Below are 18155 nucleotides of genomic sequence, written 5' to 3'. Positions count from 1 at the left end.
TTGGTTTTGTTAACTGTTTCCTTTGCTGTGCAAAAGCTTTTGATCTTGATGAAGTCCCAATAGTTCATTTTTGCCCTTGCTTCCCTTGCCTTTGGCCATGTTCCTGGGAAGACGTTGCTGTGGCTGAGGTCGAAGAGGTTGCTGCCTGTGTTCTCCTCAAGGATTTTAATGGATTCCTTTCTCACACTGAGGTCCTTCATCCATTTTGAGTCTATTTTTGTGTGTGGTGTAAGGAAATGGTCCAATTTCATTTTTCTGCATGTGGCCATCCAATTTTCCCAACACCATTTGTTGAAGAGGCTGTCTTTTTTCCATTGGACATTCTTTCCTGCTTTGTCGAAGATTAGTTGACCATAGCGTTGAGGGTCTATTTCTGGGCTCTCTATTCTGTTCCATTGATCTATGTGTCTGTTTTTGTGCCAGTACCATGCTGTCTTGATGATGAGCTTGAAGTCCAGAATTGTGATGCCACTAACTTTGGCTTTCTTTTTCAATATTCCTTTGGCTATTCGCGGTCTTTTCTGGTTCCATATAAATTTTAGGATTATTTGTTCCATTTCTTTGAAAAAAATGGATGGGATTTTGATAGGGATTGCATTCAATGTGTAGATTGCTTTAGGTAGCATAGACATTTTCACAATATTTGCTCTTCCAATCCAGGAGCATGGAACATTTTTTCATTTCTTTGTGTCTTCCTCAATTTCTTTCATGAGTACTTTATAGTTTTCTGAGTATAGATTCTTAGCCTCTTTGGTTAGGTTTATTCCTAGGTATCTATAGTTTTGGGTGCAATTATAAATGGGATTGACTCCTTAATTTCTCTTTCTTCTGTCTTGTTGTTGGTGTAGAGAAATGCAACTGATTTCAGTGCACTGATTTTATATCCTGACACTTTACTAAATTCCTGTACAAGTTCTAGCAGTTTTGGAGTGGAGTCTTTTGGGTTTTCCACATACAGTATCATATCATCTGCGAAGAGTGATAGTTTGACTTCTTTGCCGATTTGGATGCCTTTAGTTTCTTTTTGTTGTCTGACTGCTGAGGCTAGGACTTCTAGTACTATGTTGAATAGCCGTGGTGATAATGGACATCCCTGCCGTGTTCCTGACCTTAACGGAAAAGCTTTCAGTTTTTCTCCATTGAGAATATTTGCGGTGGGTTTTTCATAGATGGCTTTGATAATATGCATTAGCTATCTTTTAGTGAAAGTTGTTAAAACAAGGTCAAAATTAAAAATAATTCATACTCCTTTAACTTTTCCTTACAAATCCATTAACAAACCTAGATTCAGTGAAATTCCATCTTCTTTTTTAAAAAGGTCAGAAGCAAAGTAGGTATCAATTTCCTATATATAGACACAGTTACCCTATATTTTGAAGGAAGTAGCATCTATTTTGTTCTTATTATTAAAATGATTTTACATTATTTGGAAACTTATACCTATGAATGGTAAATGTATCTTCTTTAACACAATTTACAAAAAGTCCATAAAATCAGGTGTTCAATTTTCTTCTCAGAATTTGGAAATGACTTTGATGGGTTCTCAAACAGTCAATGAAAACCATTTTGGTAGAGGACAATAAAAATGTATTCGAGAAAAATATCATGCACCATCAATCTTAAGGGCTAACCTAGTTCTAGCTTAGTTCTATAAAGATTAAAACCATAAATTTTCAAAATTAAATTCTTTAAACAATTTACTGTCTTGTTCTCTTTTTTGACAACACTGTTGTAGCCCTTTTAGTGCCTTTAAATTCCTGTTATTAAGCTGTGTCTTGTTTTTAATTAATCTTTTTTCAACTGCCAAAGAAAATTAAACTATTCTGTAAAACTCGTAACTAAATATGCTCCATACCTAAAACACATATTGGCTCCAAAGGTAATCTGAGGTAAATAGATTTTCCTAAGTCTTTCTCTACATTTAGGCTCTTAGAAATAGCATTTCTAAGACTGTCAACTAACATAGTATTATACTTATACATTAATACATATATTAGAAACATAATACAAAATATATACCTGGTTAAAATAATTAATTTCTATTTCCACTTCATCTACTTCTTTCTTCAATTCAGATGAACTTTTGGAATAATCGCTGGCATGTTTAAGAATATCTTGTGTCTTACATCTCATGTTAGCCCTTTTATGTTAAGGAACTATGTTATGCAAGTAAATTTTACATTTATAATATATGTACCATATCAGAAATAGTTAATACTATGTAACACTATTTATATATGTTCCATATTGGCAATAAGCAATATTAATAACAGTATCTGAAAATAGAGGCAAAACTAATATAATCATTTGGCAAACTGACAAAGATAACTTATTACCTATGTTATATATTGAGCTTAAAAACTCTTCCTGAAAAAATATTTGTTAGAATTTTTTCTTTTACTTAAATATTTCACATGGTGGTTGTTTTGCCTTTTTTTTTTTTTACCCAAGTTCATCATGTCTTCAGGCATGACTAATAATACATAATCAATTCAGGTCCAAATTTAACTTCTTGTGTTTCCATTGTTTATTTATTCCAAAGTCAACATTTAAAAATCCAACTGGGGCACCTGGGTGGCTCAGTCAGTTGGGTGTCTGACTGTTGATTTTGGCTCAGGTCATGGTCCAAGGGCCATGGGATCAAGCCCCACAGTGGGGCTCTGAGCTCAGCAAAGTGTCTGCTTAGGATTCTCTCTCCCTCTACCCCTCCCCTCTCAAGAATAAATAACTAAATCTTTTTAAAATATTAATTAATTGATTGATTAATTAAATAAAAATCCATCCAATTTCCCTTTTCTTACTCTGTAAGTTTCATCAGTGTAGCTGCTGGACTCAGAAGACAGCTAGATCTTCCATCTGGGCTTCATGCTTAAACTAGATTTATGCCCAATTTCAATAATTTCTCAGCTGTTAACAGACATCCTGCATAGTTTTAATAACTATTTAATATATTACAATTTCCTAAGTTACTCCACAAATCATTTAGGAGAACTTAAAAATTAATAGAATAGTGGTAGTGAACAAGAATCCTAGAGAAAATCTGTCGAGTTAAAGCAGAGTAAAAAATACTCTGCCTTAAAATATATAACATGTATGCTAGAACATAAAATTTCAGATGAATATTACTTATAATGCTGTATTGTCATAAAAAGTATCAATTAAAAATTTTAGATACAGGTATTTAAATCCTAATCTTCAGTTTTCCCTATCTCCATCACCTCTTCTTGTTTCTCACATAATCTTATTTCTCATCCCTTCCTACATCAAACTTCCTAAACTTCTGCTATGCCTCATGCATCAACCAACCTTTGCCTCTTCCCATTGAGAAGTTACAACACAGGTAGGCAGCAAATAAACAACTAAAAACAGTATAAGCTAAAACCTAAACATGAAGAGAGCAAGCAACAAAGGAGTTAAAAGGATGATTTAGAATGAAGCAGAATGAAGCAAGGTAGAATGCAGGGATAAAGAAGACTTAGTACAAGCAGTGGAGTTATAATCTGATAGGAAAGCACATGAAGGATTGTAGAGGTTGGAAGAGGATTAAAGTTCTAAGTTCATCATCAGGGAAGATGTCCTGGACAAACAGATGAGACTAGGACCAATTAAGAATTACTTAATCATCTAATAAAATGCCACTGTATTAGAATTATTTATTTATGTGTCTGTCTTCCCTACTAAACTGTGAGCTCCTTATAAAAAGCTCTGTAACTTCTCAAGGACTGCCTGGCACAAGGTAGGTACAAAATCAATCTCTAATAGATGAGTAGATAATTGTGACTCACCTCCTCACCACCTTCCTAACCTAACAAGTAATAATCAACAGATTTAACTGGAACTCTTTCTTTGGTAAGACAGAGAAAGATGACTTTTTCCATTGGTTTGGTTGCTAAGATAGACCACTTAAAGCCAGACATATATACCATTTTATTCTCATTAAAATTGCTTGCTTCTCGGGGCACCTGGGTGGCTCAGTGGGTTAAAGCCTCTGCCTTCAGCTCAGGTCATGATCCCAGGGCCCTGGGATCGAGCCCCGCATTGGGCTTTCTGCTCAGCAGGGAACCTGCTTCCCTTCCTCTCTCTCTGCCTGCCTCTCTGCCTACTTGTGATCTCTGTCTTTCAAATAAATAAATAAAATCTTTTAAATAAATAAATAAATAAATAAATTCTTAAAAAAAATTGCTTGCTTCTCATCACATGCACATATATGAAAACCAATCCCAGATGACCTTTAAAGTAACTTCTAATTTTTTTAATTAAACAAACAAAAAAAACCCCAAATCCATTTGATTCTTACCAGTAAAACATAATAACAATTAAAATAGAGAAATAATACTTATCTAATAAAAATTCTAGGTAAAAATACTTTGTGGATACATATGCAATGTCCATTTAGTAAGTGATGGAAAAGGAGCAGGCACTGAAAAACAAAATCATATTTTAGTCTGATTCATTGTTCTTTTCATGCCCAAGATGCTGTTATTTAAACATATGATAAAAATATTAATACCTAGAAATTCCATAAAGATAGTTTCATTTATTTTTAGTTGTTCAGTACATGCCAATACTCTATTTTGAATTTCTTCATGTTCTCTTTTCTTCTTATAATACTCTTGTGAAAGGGGTGTTTCTGAGTATTTTAACCGATACTGCTTCAAAACATCTTTATACTGACATATATAACCATGGTACATTTTTCTGTTAAAATTAAAAGAAATGATGACAATATAACAAGAATATATCTAAAAACTTTCTAAGTGTCACCTGTTAAAGTCTAAAAAGTTAAGCATAAAAGGCAAGTCAAATGCCAACTTATCCCTGTTTCCCTCAATACTCTTTACCTTTCAAATTTTCCTTAACTTCATTAAACTTTTCTACTCTCTACTTTTTCTCTTCTCTACCTGAGTTATTCCTTAACCCTCTTCAGTTTTACTCCCACCATTCCAAAGGAACTGCCCTCCTCCCAGAAAAGAAAAGAAACTGCCCTTCTCAAGGTCACCAATGATCTAGTTGTCTAACTCCGTGATCTTTTTATTTCTCATCTTAGTTAATACTGCAGAACCTACTTTTTTAAAAAAGTTTTTATTTATCCCAGTTAGTTAACATACAGTGTAATACTAGTTTCAGATGTACAATATATTTCATCCATCACCCAGTGCTCCTTACAAGAGGACTCCTTAATCCCCATTACGTACTTAACCCATCTCCCCAGCTATTTTCCCTTCTGGTAGCCATCAGTTTGTTCTCTATAGTTAAAGTCTGTTTCTTGGTTTGCCTCCCTCTCTCTTTTTTCCCTCTTTGTTAGTTGTTTCTTCAATTCCACATATAAGTGAAATCATATGGTATTTGTATTTTTCTGATTTTCTTTGCTTTGCATAATACTTTCTAGCTCCATCCATGTCATTGCAAATGGCAAAATTTCTTTCTTTTTTATGGCTGAGTAATATTCCATTGTATATAAGTACCACATCTTCTTTATCTTCCATCTGTTGATGGATACTTGGGTTGTTTCCATAATTTGGCTGTTGTAGAAAATGCTGCTATAAATATTGGGGTACATGTATCCCTTTAATTTAGTATTTTTGTATTCTTTGAGTAAATACCTACTAGTTCAATTGCTGGATCATAGGGGAGTTTTATTTTTAACTTTCTGAGGAACCTCCATACCATTTTCCAGAGTAGCTGCACCAGGTTACATTTCCACCAACAGTGCAGAGAGTTCCCCTTTCTCCCCAACCTTGCCAACACCTGCTGTTTCTTGTGTTGTTGGTATTTGGGACTTCATCAAAATAAAAAGCTTCTGCACAATGAAGGAAACAACAAAAGTAAAAGGCAACTTATGGAATGGGAAAAGATACTTGCAAATCAGACATATCTGATAAAGGGTTAGTATCCAAAATATATAAAGAACTTGCAAAACTGAACATCCAAAAATAAACAGTCCAATTAAAAATGGGCAGAACATGTGAATAGACATTTTTCCTAAGAACATACACAGAGGGCCACCAGATACATGAAAAGATGCTCGATATCACTCATCATCAGGGAAACACAAATCAAAACTAAAATGAAAACCTCGTTTTTCCAATGACTTCCTGATCTCTATACTCCCTGAGGTTTTTGGTTTCTACCCTCCCCAGTTCAGCTACCTCTGTAACTATGCTTTTTAAACTTACAATTCTCTAAGCTTACATTTTAATAGGAAGTCATGCTTTATGTGTTAGAGCTCTAGGTTCACAATCATTCTTATATACACCATAACTATTTATGAAGAAAATTTCAGCACTGTATGGAAGAGCTCCTCCAGTCCAATTCAGGTAGAGGTGGATGGTCACCAATTTGGGAACAAGTCTTAAGTGGACAGTTAATTCTTACAAAAGGATATTAACCCTTTTCATTTGACTTTTTTAAACCAATGGGCCAAATTCAACCTTATACCTGTTTTGTATGTCCTGTGAGCTAAGAATAAGTTTTGCATTTTAAAATAATTGAAAAAATCAAAATAATAATATCTCATGACACATTAAAATTATATGAAATTCAAGCTATAATATCCACAAATAAAGTTTTATTAGAACACAGCAATTCATTTACATAGCATCTAAAGCTGTTCTTGCATTACAACAGCAGGGCTGAATATCAGCAGAGACTGTATAACATATAAAGCCTAAAATATTTACTATTTGGCCCTTAATAATAATTTTAAAAATCTGCCTATCCTAATCTACAGCAATGAAAATGTTCAATCCAGGTTCTTTACAGGAAATATATTCCTAGATCCCCTTTTTACCCAATTCTTATCATATACTTAGCATCAAGAAATAATATTCATTGAAAATCTTCTAAAAATACATAGTCCTCATGCTCCTCAAAATTCTGTAAATTTTCTAAATCAAGACATACTATATGGGGAAATTTATTTAAAGATACTATACTGATTATCTCATCTTAGCAGCTGAGAAAACAAGAACGGTTTTATAAATGTTTGTATACTGAGGGGAAAAAAAAACTAAGGATAACAGTATTGTACTGGTCAGCAAATCTGAATCTTCTGAATGTTTTAATTTGTTTGATATACTAAACTCTGTCCCCTTTCATAAATTAAAACATTTGAGCCCAAAACAAACTCTTATTCCTCTAAATATACATTTGCTAATTACTCTCTCACTTTGGGGGGAAATGGTGCAGGGAAGAGGGAAATATCTATTAGAAAACTGAGTCTGAGTCACCAGTTTCAGATGAAATTAACATACCACATTTACCCTATTCATGTTATATATTCATGCCCACTCTTCTTATATACTTCATATAGGAACTTTAGCAGAGACCAGCATAGCCTATCTCACCTGTTGCCAACAATACTTCAATGTCTAGAATGGAAGACTAGGAGAAACAAGAAGCTGGTACCTCTATTTCCTTCAGTACTCATGATACCAGCAAATGGAGACTTTTTCTTCTATACATGTCTGATATTGAGTCATCACTTCAACCAACCTATGTGGTTTTTTTAAGAAAGACCTGTTTTCACTTTAATACCTTTAGCTACCTAAGAGAAGTCATCCACAACAAACACTATTAGAGAGGTACATATTTAAACTGCTTTGTTTTAGCCCCTCATAGAAGCATTTTAATAATGTTTTACAACCTTGACTTGCATTGAGAGATGTTCTAAGGAGAAGTTATATGTATGTATGTATGTATGTATGTATGGTGTTTATTTGGGGGAGGCCACTGAAGAAGGTAACTGACTACCATGCTGCATAAGTCCCTTTTCATGAAAACTCAGGGGAGAAATTTCTCTCAAATCTCATTACCAGAAAAAACCTCTGCTTATCCTAAACAGCTGAGCTGGGCTCCTTCGTTCCTTCATTCCTTTTTTTAAGAGAGGATGGAAGAAAATAATCTGAATTGTGTTATGAGGTCCCCGGGTTAGGGTACCTCACCTCACCTCACCCACTGAACTAACTCACTTTGCTGCCTGTGAGTCTATTCCAAACTTCAGCTAAGGAGGCATCTGCCAGAACCCTTCCCAAAAGCAGTGCCCACTCTGCCCTCAGTGCAAGGCCCTTTACTCTGGGAACTCACCTCCCTAAAACTCAGGAAGGACCCAGTTAGGGCCACTTTTGAACAACTGAATTGTTTTTTAAATGAATACTCTGAATCTCAAACTGATCACATTTCTACAATGCCTTGGATGATAGCGTATGCTGGCTTTCTCTTCTTTTTGCACTATACATTTCCCTGGGCAATCATCTATTTCTATGATTTCAAATGCCATAGAAGTCCAAATCTATTACTTTGGTCCCTACCTTCTCCTCTTAAGGCCCTTCTTTAAATATAGAGTACTACAGTCTAGATTTTGTATGTGTAGTTTTTTTTAAAGAATTTATTTATTTATTTAACAGAGAGAGGGAGAGAGAGAGAGAATACAAGCAGGGGTAGTGGAGAGGGAGAAGCAGGCTTCCTGCTGAGCAGGGAACCTGAAGCAGGGCTCAATGACCCTGGGATCATGATCTGAGCCAAAGGCAGATGCTTAACAAGTGAGCCACTCAGGCACCCATGTATGTGTGTTTTTAATTAAAATATAAAAATTGGAGTGATGTCAACAAGATGACAGAATAAAATATCCCTCGTGTGTACTGCCCCAACAAAAATAACAATTTAGCATCCAACCAAGGACAAAAGTGTGTTTGTGGGATCTCTGGGATCCAGGTAGAAGTCTGTGAAATCCTGGTGTAGTCCAAGACTGAGGAGAGTCATTTTCAGAAGGCAGGCTCACATCCTGGTGGGTAACTTATTAACTGTGGTCCTGGCTACAGACCTATAAACAGTTCAGTACCCACTGAGAACTCTGATACAGCCCTATTTGGCTTTGAGTCTGTTACTAGCACCATACACCAAAGGACCCAGAAGGAGTCATGCCCACCCGAGTATTAGGTAATAGGCATACATACCCTGGTCCAGCTATAGACTCTGAAGTGACACTGAACCAGCTCCAGTCCTTATGTCTGCAATCCAGGAGCGCCTGGAGATTAGTCTGCCAAACTCATTCAGACTACAGATTCTGAAAGGGCCCTATAACTGGGCTCTAGCCCATCCCAGCCACAGTCACCAAAGAGTCCTGCTCACACAGGGACCCAAGCAGGACATACTTATGTCCGTACCCCCTGAAAATCCTGAAAAGACCTTATCCTTGATTCCAACCCCCTCACAGCCAGTTTTTCAGCAGTACTAAGGGTCTAGTTCCCAGTGGGAGACTCTCTTATCTGTACCCTACTAGATTCTAAAGGGCCATATACTTGGTTCTAGGTCTCTCATAGCCAAAAGCCATCAGCAGAACTGCCAGCCTTGGAACCCAAAAATACGTATTCCTATATGTACCCCTAGAGATCCTAAAAGGGCCCTATACTTGGCTCCAGTCCCTCCAGCTACAGTCAAGGAGTACTCCAGCCTACCCAGGGAACTGGTCGAAGATATGTCTATCTGTGCCTTTAGAGCCAGGACTACAGAACGTATGACTGTGGAAACTGAACATGTAACCTGAAACATCTCAGAGGCTCAGTTCCAGTCCCTCCTGGCCATAGTCTAGGGCTAGTCCTGACCACCCACAGATCCATTTAGTGACTAGGCAGGCTCTACCAGGTTCCTAAGTGGGAGCCATACCAGTCCACATACTTGGTAATAGACCTGCTGACTGAAGACCAACTGCGGAACCTGAAGCAGACCTTTGTCCCAGCATTATCTAACTGAATGAAGTACTAGAAGCATTCTCAAGCACCCAGAGACCAGAAGGATTGTACCCACCTGAACCCTTCATAACAAGCACACCAATCACAGATCCCAATGTGGACAAAGATATCCTCAAAACCAACTCTGACCCATCATGACTGCAATTCTAGAGGTAAACCCATCAGTCTAAGAAACCAATAGGAAAAGGTCTTTACCTGCCAAAACCAATCTATAAAGACTGAAAGTGATGTTTGTTCATTTAAGTGCAAAGATATTAATGAAAGCTATATAGATCACAAAGAACCAGGCAAATATGAAACCACCAAAGAAAAGTAATAAAGCTATAAGAACTAACCCCAAAGAAATAGATATCTACTATTTGCCTTTCAAAGAATTCAAATAATCATTTTCAAGAAATTCAATAAATTGCAAGAGAACCCAGACAACTAATCTGGGTTGTTTCAGAAAATAAAATCAGGAAAACAATGGATGAACAAAATGAGAAGTTTAATAAAGAAATAAAAACCATAAAAAAGAACCAAACAAAAATCCTAGGGGTAGCTGGGTGGCTCAGTCAGTTAAGTGTCTGCCTTCAGCTCAGGTCATGATCCTGGGATTGAGCCCTGCATTGGGTTCCCTGCGTGGCAGGTTGTCCACTTTTCCATCTCCCTCTGCCTCCCACCCTTACTCGTGCTTGCTCTCTCTTGCTTGCTCTACTCTCTCTCAAATAAACAAACAAAATCTTAAAAAAAGAAAAGAAAAAGAAATCCTAGAGCTGAAAAATACAATGACAGAAAGCATCAGCAACAGACTTGATCATACAAAAGATAGAATTCACAAATCTAAAATAGGTTCATTTGAAATCAGCCAGTTAGAGGAACAAAAAAATAGAATGTAAAAAGCCTACATGAATCATAAAACACTGTCAAGCAAACAAATATTTGCATCATGGGAGTCCCATGGCAGAAAGTTTGTTTAAAGACATAATAGTTGAAAACTTACTAAATCATGGGAAAGTGTTAGACACTCAAGTATAGAAAACTCAAAGGACTCAAAGCAAGATCAACCCAAAGAAGATTATTCTAAGGTATATTATAATCAAAATATTAAAAGTCAAGGACAAAGAGAGAATTTTGAAAGCATCAAGAGAAAAATACGTCTTCACACAAGGGAACCCCTATAACATTCATAGCAGATTTCTCTGCAGAAACCTTGTGGGCCGGGAGAGAATGAGATCGTATTTTCAAAATGCTAAAACAAAAAACTGCAAATCAAGAATAGTACACCCAGCAAAATTGTCCTTCAGAAATGAAAGAGAGATACAGACATTTCTAGACAGACATATGCTAAGGGAATTCATCATCCTTTGAGGAGCTTTACAGGAAATTTTAAAAAGAATATTTCAAGTTGAAATGAAATGACAGTAAGTAGCCACAGGAAAACATATGAAACTGCAAAATTCACTGGTAAAGGTAAACATATAATCAAATTCAGAATACCATAATAATGTATTAATAATCTGTAAGTCACTTTTATCTTTAGTATAAAAGTTTAAAAACAGTAATATTAACAAATACATACAGCTACAATAACTTGTTAATGGATACACAGTACAAAAAATGTAAAGTGAGGCACCTGGCTGGCTCAGTCAGTGAAGTGTCTGATTCCTGATCTTGGGATCTTGGGATCATGAGTTTAAGCCCCATGTTGAGGGCAAAGATTACTTTAAAAAATGTATTAAACAAATAAAGGGAACTTTGAGATAAATAAATAAAGCACACACCTATATAACGCCCAACCTTAAAAAAAAGAAAGATGTAAAGTATGATATAAATAACATAAAATATGGGGAGGGGGAAATAAAAATGTAGAGCTTTTATATGCAATTGCAGGTACATTATATCAGCTTAAAATAGTGTTATATTTATAAATGTTTTATTTTACACCTCATGGTAACCACAGGGAAAAAATACCTATAGTAGATACACAAATGATAAAGAGAAAGGAACTAAAGAAAGGAACTATGAAAAACAAATCACAAAGGAAGATAAGAGAAGAATACAGAACAAATGAATTTTAAAAACACTCAGAAAACAATTAACTAAATGACAACAGTAAGTCCTTGTTTTTCAATAATTATTTTAGGGATACCTAGATGGGTCAGTTGGTTGAGTGCCCAACTCTTGATTTCATCTCAGGTCATGATTACAGGGTGGTGGGATCAAGTCCCACATTGGGCTCCATGCTCAGCATGGAGCCTACCAAAGATTTTCTCCTTCTCCCTCTGCCCATCTACCCTCATGCTCACACTCCTACCTCTCTCTTGAAAATAAATAAACACATCTTCTAAAAAAAATAATCACTTTCAACATAAATAGACTAAATTCAAAAGACAGAGCTCAATGAATTTAAAAAAACAGGAAGCAAAAATATGCCACCTACAAGAAACTCACTTTAGCTTTAAGAACACACAGAGGCTGAAAGTAAAGGGATGGAAAAAGATATTGCAAATGATAACCAAAAGAGAGAAAAAGGGGTTATACTTATGCCAGACAATATAGACGTTCAGTCAAAATCAGTCAGAAAACACAAAGAAAAAAGCAAAGTCTCTATACAATGATAAAAAAGATCAACTCACCAAGAAGATATAATAATTGCAAGTATATGTGCAACCAACACTAAACCACCTGAATATTTAAAGCAAATATTAACATAACTGAAGAGAGAAAACAATACTGGTAGAGGACTCAAATACTTCAATTTCAACATTGGAAAGATCATCCAGAAAGAAATTAAGAAAGAAACAGCATACCTGAATAACACTGTAGATGAAATGGAGCTAACAGCCTTATACAGAACATTCAATCTAACATTCCATCTAACAACACATGAATATACATTCTACTTAAACACACATGGAATACTATCCAGTAGAGAGATCATATCTTGAGCCACAAAGCCACCTTATTAATAAGCTTAAGAAGACTGAAATTATATCAAGGGTATTTTCTGGCCATAGTGATACAGAACTAGAAATTAACAGCAGGAAGAAAATGAAAAATTCACAAATATATGAAAATTAATCAACACACTCCTGAACAACACTGGGTCAAAGAAGAAATCAGAAGGATCTTGAGACAAATGAAAATGAAAACACAATATACCAAAACCTAAGGAAGTGATGCAACAAAAGTTCTGAAAGGGAAATTTATAGCAATAAATGCTTACATTAAGAAAAAAGACCTCAAATAAACTAACTCTACACCTCAAGAATTAGAACAATCTAAGGAAGAACAATCTAAGCCTGAACCTGGCAGAAGGAAGCAAACAAGAAAGATTAGAGCAGAAATAAATAAAATACAGAAGAGGAAGTCAATGGAAAAAATCAGTGAAACAAAGAGTTGGTTTTTGAAAAGATTAAAACGTTTTGCAAACCCTTAGCTAAACCAACCAAGGAAAAAAGAGAGAGGAATCAAATAAGCAAAATTGTAAATGAAAGAGGAGATATTATACCATATAAATACAAAGGATCACAAGAGGCTACCATGAACAATTACAAGACAAACAATTAGATAACCCAGAAGAAATGAATTAAATTTCTAGAAACATGCAACCTACCAAGACTCAATCATGAAGAAACAGAAAAACTGCACGGATCAATTATTAGTATGGAGATTGAAGTTGTAACCAAAACCTCCCAACAAAGAAAAATCCAGGACCAGATGGTTTCACTGATGAATTGTACCAAACATTTGAAGAATTAATACCAATACTTCTCAAACTCTTCTGAAGAGAAGATAAGTCAACATCCTCCAACTCATTTTAAGAACATTACACTAATACCAAGCCAGATGAGAACACTACAAGAAAAGAAAGCTACAGGCCAATATACCTGAGGAATATAGACAAAAAAATTCTTAACAAAACATTAGCAAACCAAACTCAACAGCACATTAAAAGGATCACACACAATGACCAAGTGGGATTTATCCATGGGTTGCAAAAATGGGCTCAACATGCACAAGTCAATAAACATGTTATTCGACATTAATAGAATAAAGGATACAAATCATAGGATCCAGGGGCGCCAGGGTGGCTCAGTTGGTTAAACGACTGCCTTTGGCTCAGGTCGTGATCCTGGAGTCCCAGGATTGAGTCCCACATCACATCTCCTGCTCGACAGGGAGTCTGCTTCTCCCTCTGACCCTCCCCCTTCTCGTGCTCTCTCTCTCAAATAAATAAATAAAATCTTTAAAAAAAAAAACCCAATATGATTCATTCAATAGATGCAGAAAAAGCATCTGGCAAAACTCAACACCAACATTCATGATAAAAACTCTCAACAAATTGAGTATAGAAGGAACATACTTCAACATAATAAAGGCCATCTATGACAAGTCCATCACTAACATCACAGTCAATGGTGAAGAGCTAAATGCTTTTCCTTCAAAATCAGCAATAAGACAAGGATGCCACTTACACCACTCCTAATCAATGTAGTACTGGAAATTCTAGCTAGAGAAATTAGGCAAGAAAAGGAAATAAAGTCATCCAAACAGGAAAGGAAGAAGTAAAATGGTCTGTTTGCAAAATGACATGATCTTATCTACAAAAAACTCTAAAACTCCACACAAAAACTGTTAGAACTAATCAACAAATTCAGTGAAATTTTGCACTACAAAATCAACATACAAAAATCAGTTGCATCTCTATATATTAATAAGCTATGTGAAAAAGAAATAAAACAATTTCATTAACAATAGCATCAAAGACAATAAAATACTTAGAAATAAATTAAACCAAAGAGGTGAAAGGTCTGTCCACTGAATACTATAAGACTTCGATTAAATAAACTGAAGAAGACACAAATAAATGGAAAGATATCCTGTGCTCATGGATCAGAAGAATTGTTATAATGTCCATACTACCCAAAGACATCTTTGGATTCAATGCAATCCCTATCCAAATTCCAATATCATTTTTCACAGAAATAGAAAAAAAAACACTAAAATTTGTATGCAACTTCAAAGGCCCCCAAAGAGCCAAAACAATCTTAAGAAAGAACAAAGCTGGAAGCATCACACTCCCTGATTTCAAACTATGTTACAAAGATATAGCAATCAAGATACTATGATACTGGCATGAAAACAGACACACAGACCAATGGAACAGAATCAAGAACTCACAAATAAACCATGTATATACAGTCAACTAATATCTGGAAAAGGAGGGGGCACATGGGTAACTCAGTGGGTTAAGTCTCTGCCTTTGGCTTAGGTCATGATATCAGGATCTTGGAACCAAACCCTGCATGGGGTTTCCTGCTCAGCAGGAGTCTGCTTCTCCCTCTCACTTTCCCTCTGTGCCCTCCCCGCCTCTTTCAAATAAATAAGTAAAATCTTTTAAAAGATAGTTGGAAACGGAGCCAAGAATACTCAATGCAGAAAGGATAGTCTCTTCAATAAGTGGTGCTGGGAAAACTGGATATCCACACGTAAAAGAATGAAACTGGACCCCTACCTTACACTACTCAGAAAAATTAACTCAAAATGGATTAAATGCTTAAAATACAATGCCTGAAACCATAAAACTCCTAGGAGAAAACAGGGGAAGACCTCCTTGATACTGGTCTTTGCAACAATTTTTTTGGTTACAATACCCAAATCACAAGCAACAAATGCAAAACTAAATTAGTGAGGCCACACTGAACTAAAAAAGCTTCTGCACAGAAAAAAAATAAAAATAAAAAAAAGAAAAAGAAAAAAAATCAACAAAATGAAGAGGCATTCTGTAGAATGGAAGAAACTACCTGCAAACCATATATCCAATAACGTGTTAATATCCGAAGTATATAAGGAATTCAATACAACTGAATACCAAAAAGTCTAATAATTCATGTTAAAAACGGGCAGAGGGTGTGAACATATTTCCAAAAACATACAAATGACCAAAAAGTTCATGGAAAGATGCTCAACATCACTAATCATTGGGGAAATGCAAATCAAAACCACAGAGATATCATCTCACATCTGTCAGGATAGCTAATATTGAAAAGATAAAGCATAACAATTATTGGTAAGAATGTGGAGAAAAAGCAACCTTTGAGCACTACTGGTGGGAACATAAATTAGTACAACCATTGTGGAAAACAGTATGGAAGTTCCTCAAAAAATTAAAAATAGAAGTACCATATAATCCAGTAATTCCACTACTGGATATTTATCCAAAGAAAACAAAAATATTAATTCAAAAAATACATGCACCCCTATGTGTACAGCTGAATAGTTTACAATGGCCAAGATATACTTGCAACCCAAGTTTCCATATACAGAGGAATGGATAAAAAAGTGAGATACACACACACACACACACGCACACACACACGTATGTGTGCAATGGAATACTACTCACCCATAAGAAAGGATGAGGTCCTGCCATTTGTGACAACATGCATAAATCTAAGGGGTACTAATGGGACTGGAATAAGTCCGAGAGGGAAAGGCAAATATGTGTTTTCACTTAGATATGCAATCTGGAAAAAAAAAAAAACCACAAAAAAAAAAAAAGACTCTTAAATACAGAGACCAACCTAGTGGTTGCTGGGGTAAGGGTGCAGTGAGGGTGGGGAATACAAGAAAGAGATTAAGAGATTCAAACATCCAGTTATAAAATAAATGAGGGGATGCCTGAGTGGCTCGGATGGTTAAGTGTCCAACTCTTGGTTTCAGCTCAGGTCATGATCTCCTTGGCTGGGGGATCAAGCCCCACACCGGCCTCCAAGCTTAGTGGGAAATCTGCTTGAGATTCTCTCTCTTTCCCTCTCCCTCTGCTTGCTCATGCACTCTCTCTCTCTCTAAATACATTTTTCTTAAAAAATTGTCAGAGGAATGGATATATTTTTAAAATCATTATGTGCCATATATATACACACATGTGTGTATATATATATCTCACTATGTTATATACCAGAAAATAATATAACATTGTACATCAATTATTATTCAGTAATCATTTTTTTAAATGGATACAAAGGATAGCTGGCTGGGCCACTCAGTAGAGCATGGGACTCAATTTCAGGGTCATGAGTTTGAGCCCCACATTGGGCACTGAGTTTCAACCCTTTAAAAAATAATTTTTAAAAAAATGTGATATATATATATATATATATATATGCAATGGAATATTATTTAGTCATAAAAAAAAGAACTGCTGCCATTTATGACACCATGGATGGACCTTGAGTATCATGCTGAGTAAATAAGAGAAAAATAAATACTGTGTAATCTTATTATATGTAAAAATCTTTAAAAAGGTCAATCACAGAAACAGAGAATAGAATGGTTGTTGCTAGGGGCCAGGAGTGGAGGAAATAGGGAGATGTTGCCCAAAGGATACAAACTTCCAGTTATAAGGTGAATAAGTTCTGGGGATTTAATATACAGCATATTAAATATAACAATAGTGTATTATATACTTAAAAGTTGCTAAGAGAGTAAATCTTAAATGTTCTTACTACAAAAAAAATAGTACTTATACAGGGTGACAGATGTGCTACCTTCCTAAACTTATTGTGGTAGACACTTTAAATTATATACATATATCAAACCATCATGTTTGTAGACCTCAAACTTAAGCAATGTTATATGTCCGTTATAGCTCAATAAAGCTGGGAGAAGAAGTAGTAAAAAAATAAAACTAAAGTATACAAAAGATAACATAAAATACAAAAAAAAATAGAAAATCATGCTCTTGTATAATTACGTTAAAAATGAAAACATTTCCATTTTTTAAATTAAGTGAGATTATAATGCTGTATATTGTGTTCAAAGTCTCTCTTGGTAAGCCTGGGTGGCTCAGTAGGTTAAACACCTGCCTTCACTCAGGTGGAGGGCATCAGGCATGGGGCCCCTTGTTCAGCAGGGAGCCCTCTCCTCCCTCTGCCTGCTACTTCTCCTGCTTATGCTGTGCACGCATGCTCTCTCTGACAAATAAATAAATAAAATCTTAAAAAAAAAAAACAAAAAACAAAGTCTCTCACCTTGTTCCATTATATTTACTAATTACATTTAGTCCTCCAAACGAGATTATTTTACACATAATGAAATAAACCCATAATATGGCTTTCTCCATTAGAATGTAACTATATTAGCTCTCTGAAAATGAGAAGTTTCATATAAATTCCCCTTCAAAAGTCAATACTCCAAATTTTTCATTAGCTAATTCTATAGCTAACTATTCCCCCAGATATTTACCTACAACAATTCAATTATAAGGACCATTAGTTGAAGCACTCTGCTATAACAATTCCTATTGATAAACTGTTTCTATCTAAGGACATCACTAAACATATCCAGGGTGGTAGAGCTTTATAACAAATAAGTAGGCCTCCAAAGAGTCCAAAACACGGGATATACTTTACAAACAAA

The 18155-nt window shown here is 35.4% G+C and overlaps 1 protein-coding gene across 1 annotated transcript in view; it reads right to left on the bottom strand.

Moving 5' to 3' along the window:
- CUNH14orf39 (chromosome unknown C14orf39 homolog) overlaps window positions 1-18155 on the bottom strand; it is an 89445-nt gene that overhangs the window by 30943 nt on the left and 40347 nt on the right. The window contains exons 7-9 of the mRNA XM_032875262.1: window positions 4511-4698; window positions 4378-4420; window positions 2020-2140 (exon numbers count right to left, since the gene is read on the bottom strand). Coding sequence (XP_032731153.1) covers window positions 2020-2140; window positions 4378-4420; window positions 4511-4698 — 352 coding nt within the window. The remainder of the gene's footprint in view (window positions 1-2019; window positions 2141-4377; window positions 4421-4510; window positions 4699-18155) is intronic.

The sequence above is a fragment of the Lontra canadensis genome, unplaced genomic scaffold (genome assembly GCF_010015895.1).
Source record: "Lontra canadensis isolate GAN:19392208 unplaced genomic scaffold, GSC_riverotter_1.0 scaffold55, whole genome shotgun sequence".
NCBI classification, from domain to species: Eukaryota; Metazoa; Chordata; class Mammalia; order Carnivora; family Mustelidae; genus Lontra; species Lontra canadensis.
Note: the sequence above shows the minus strand (reverse complement) of the source record. Positions and strands in the feature narration are given on the sequence as shown.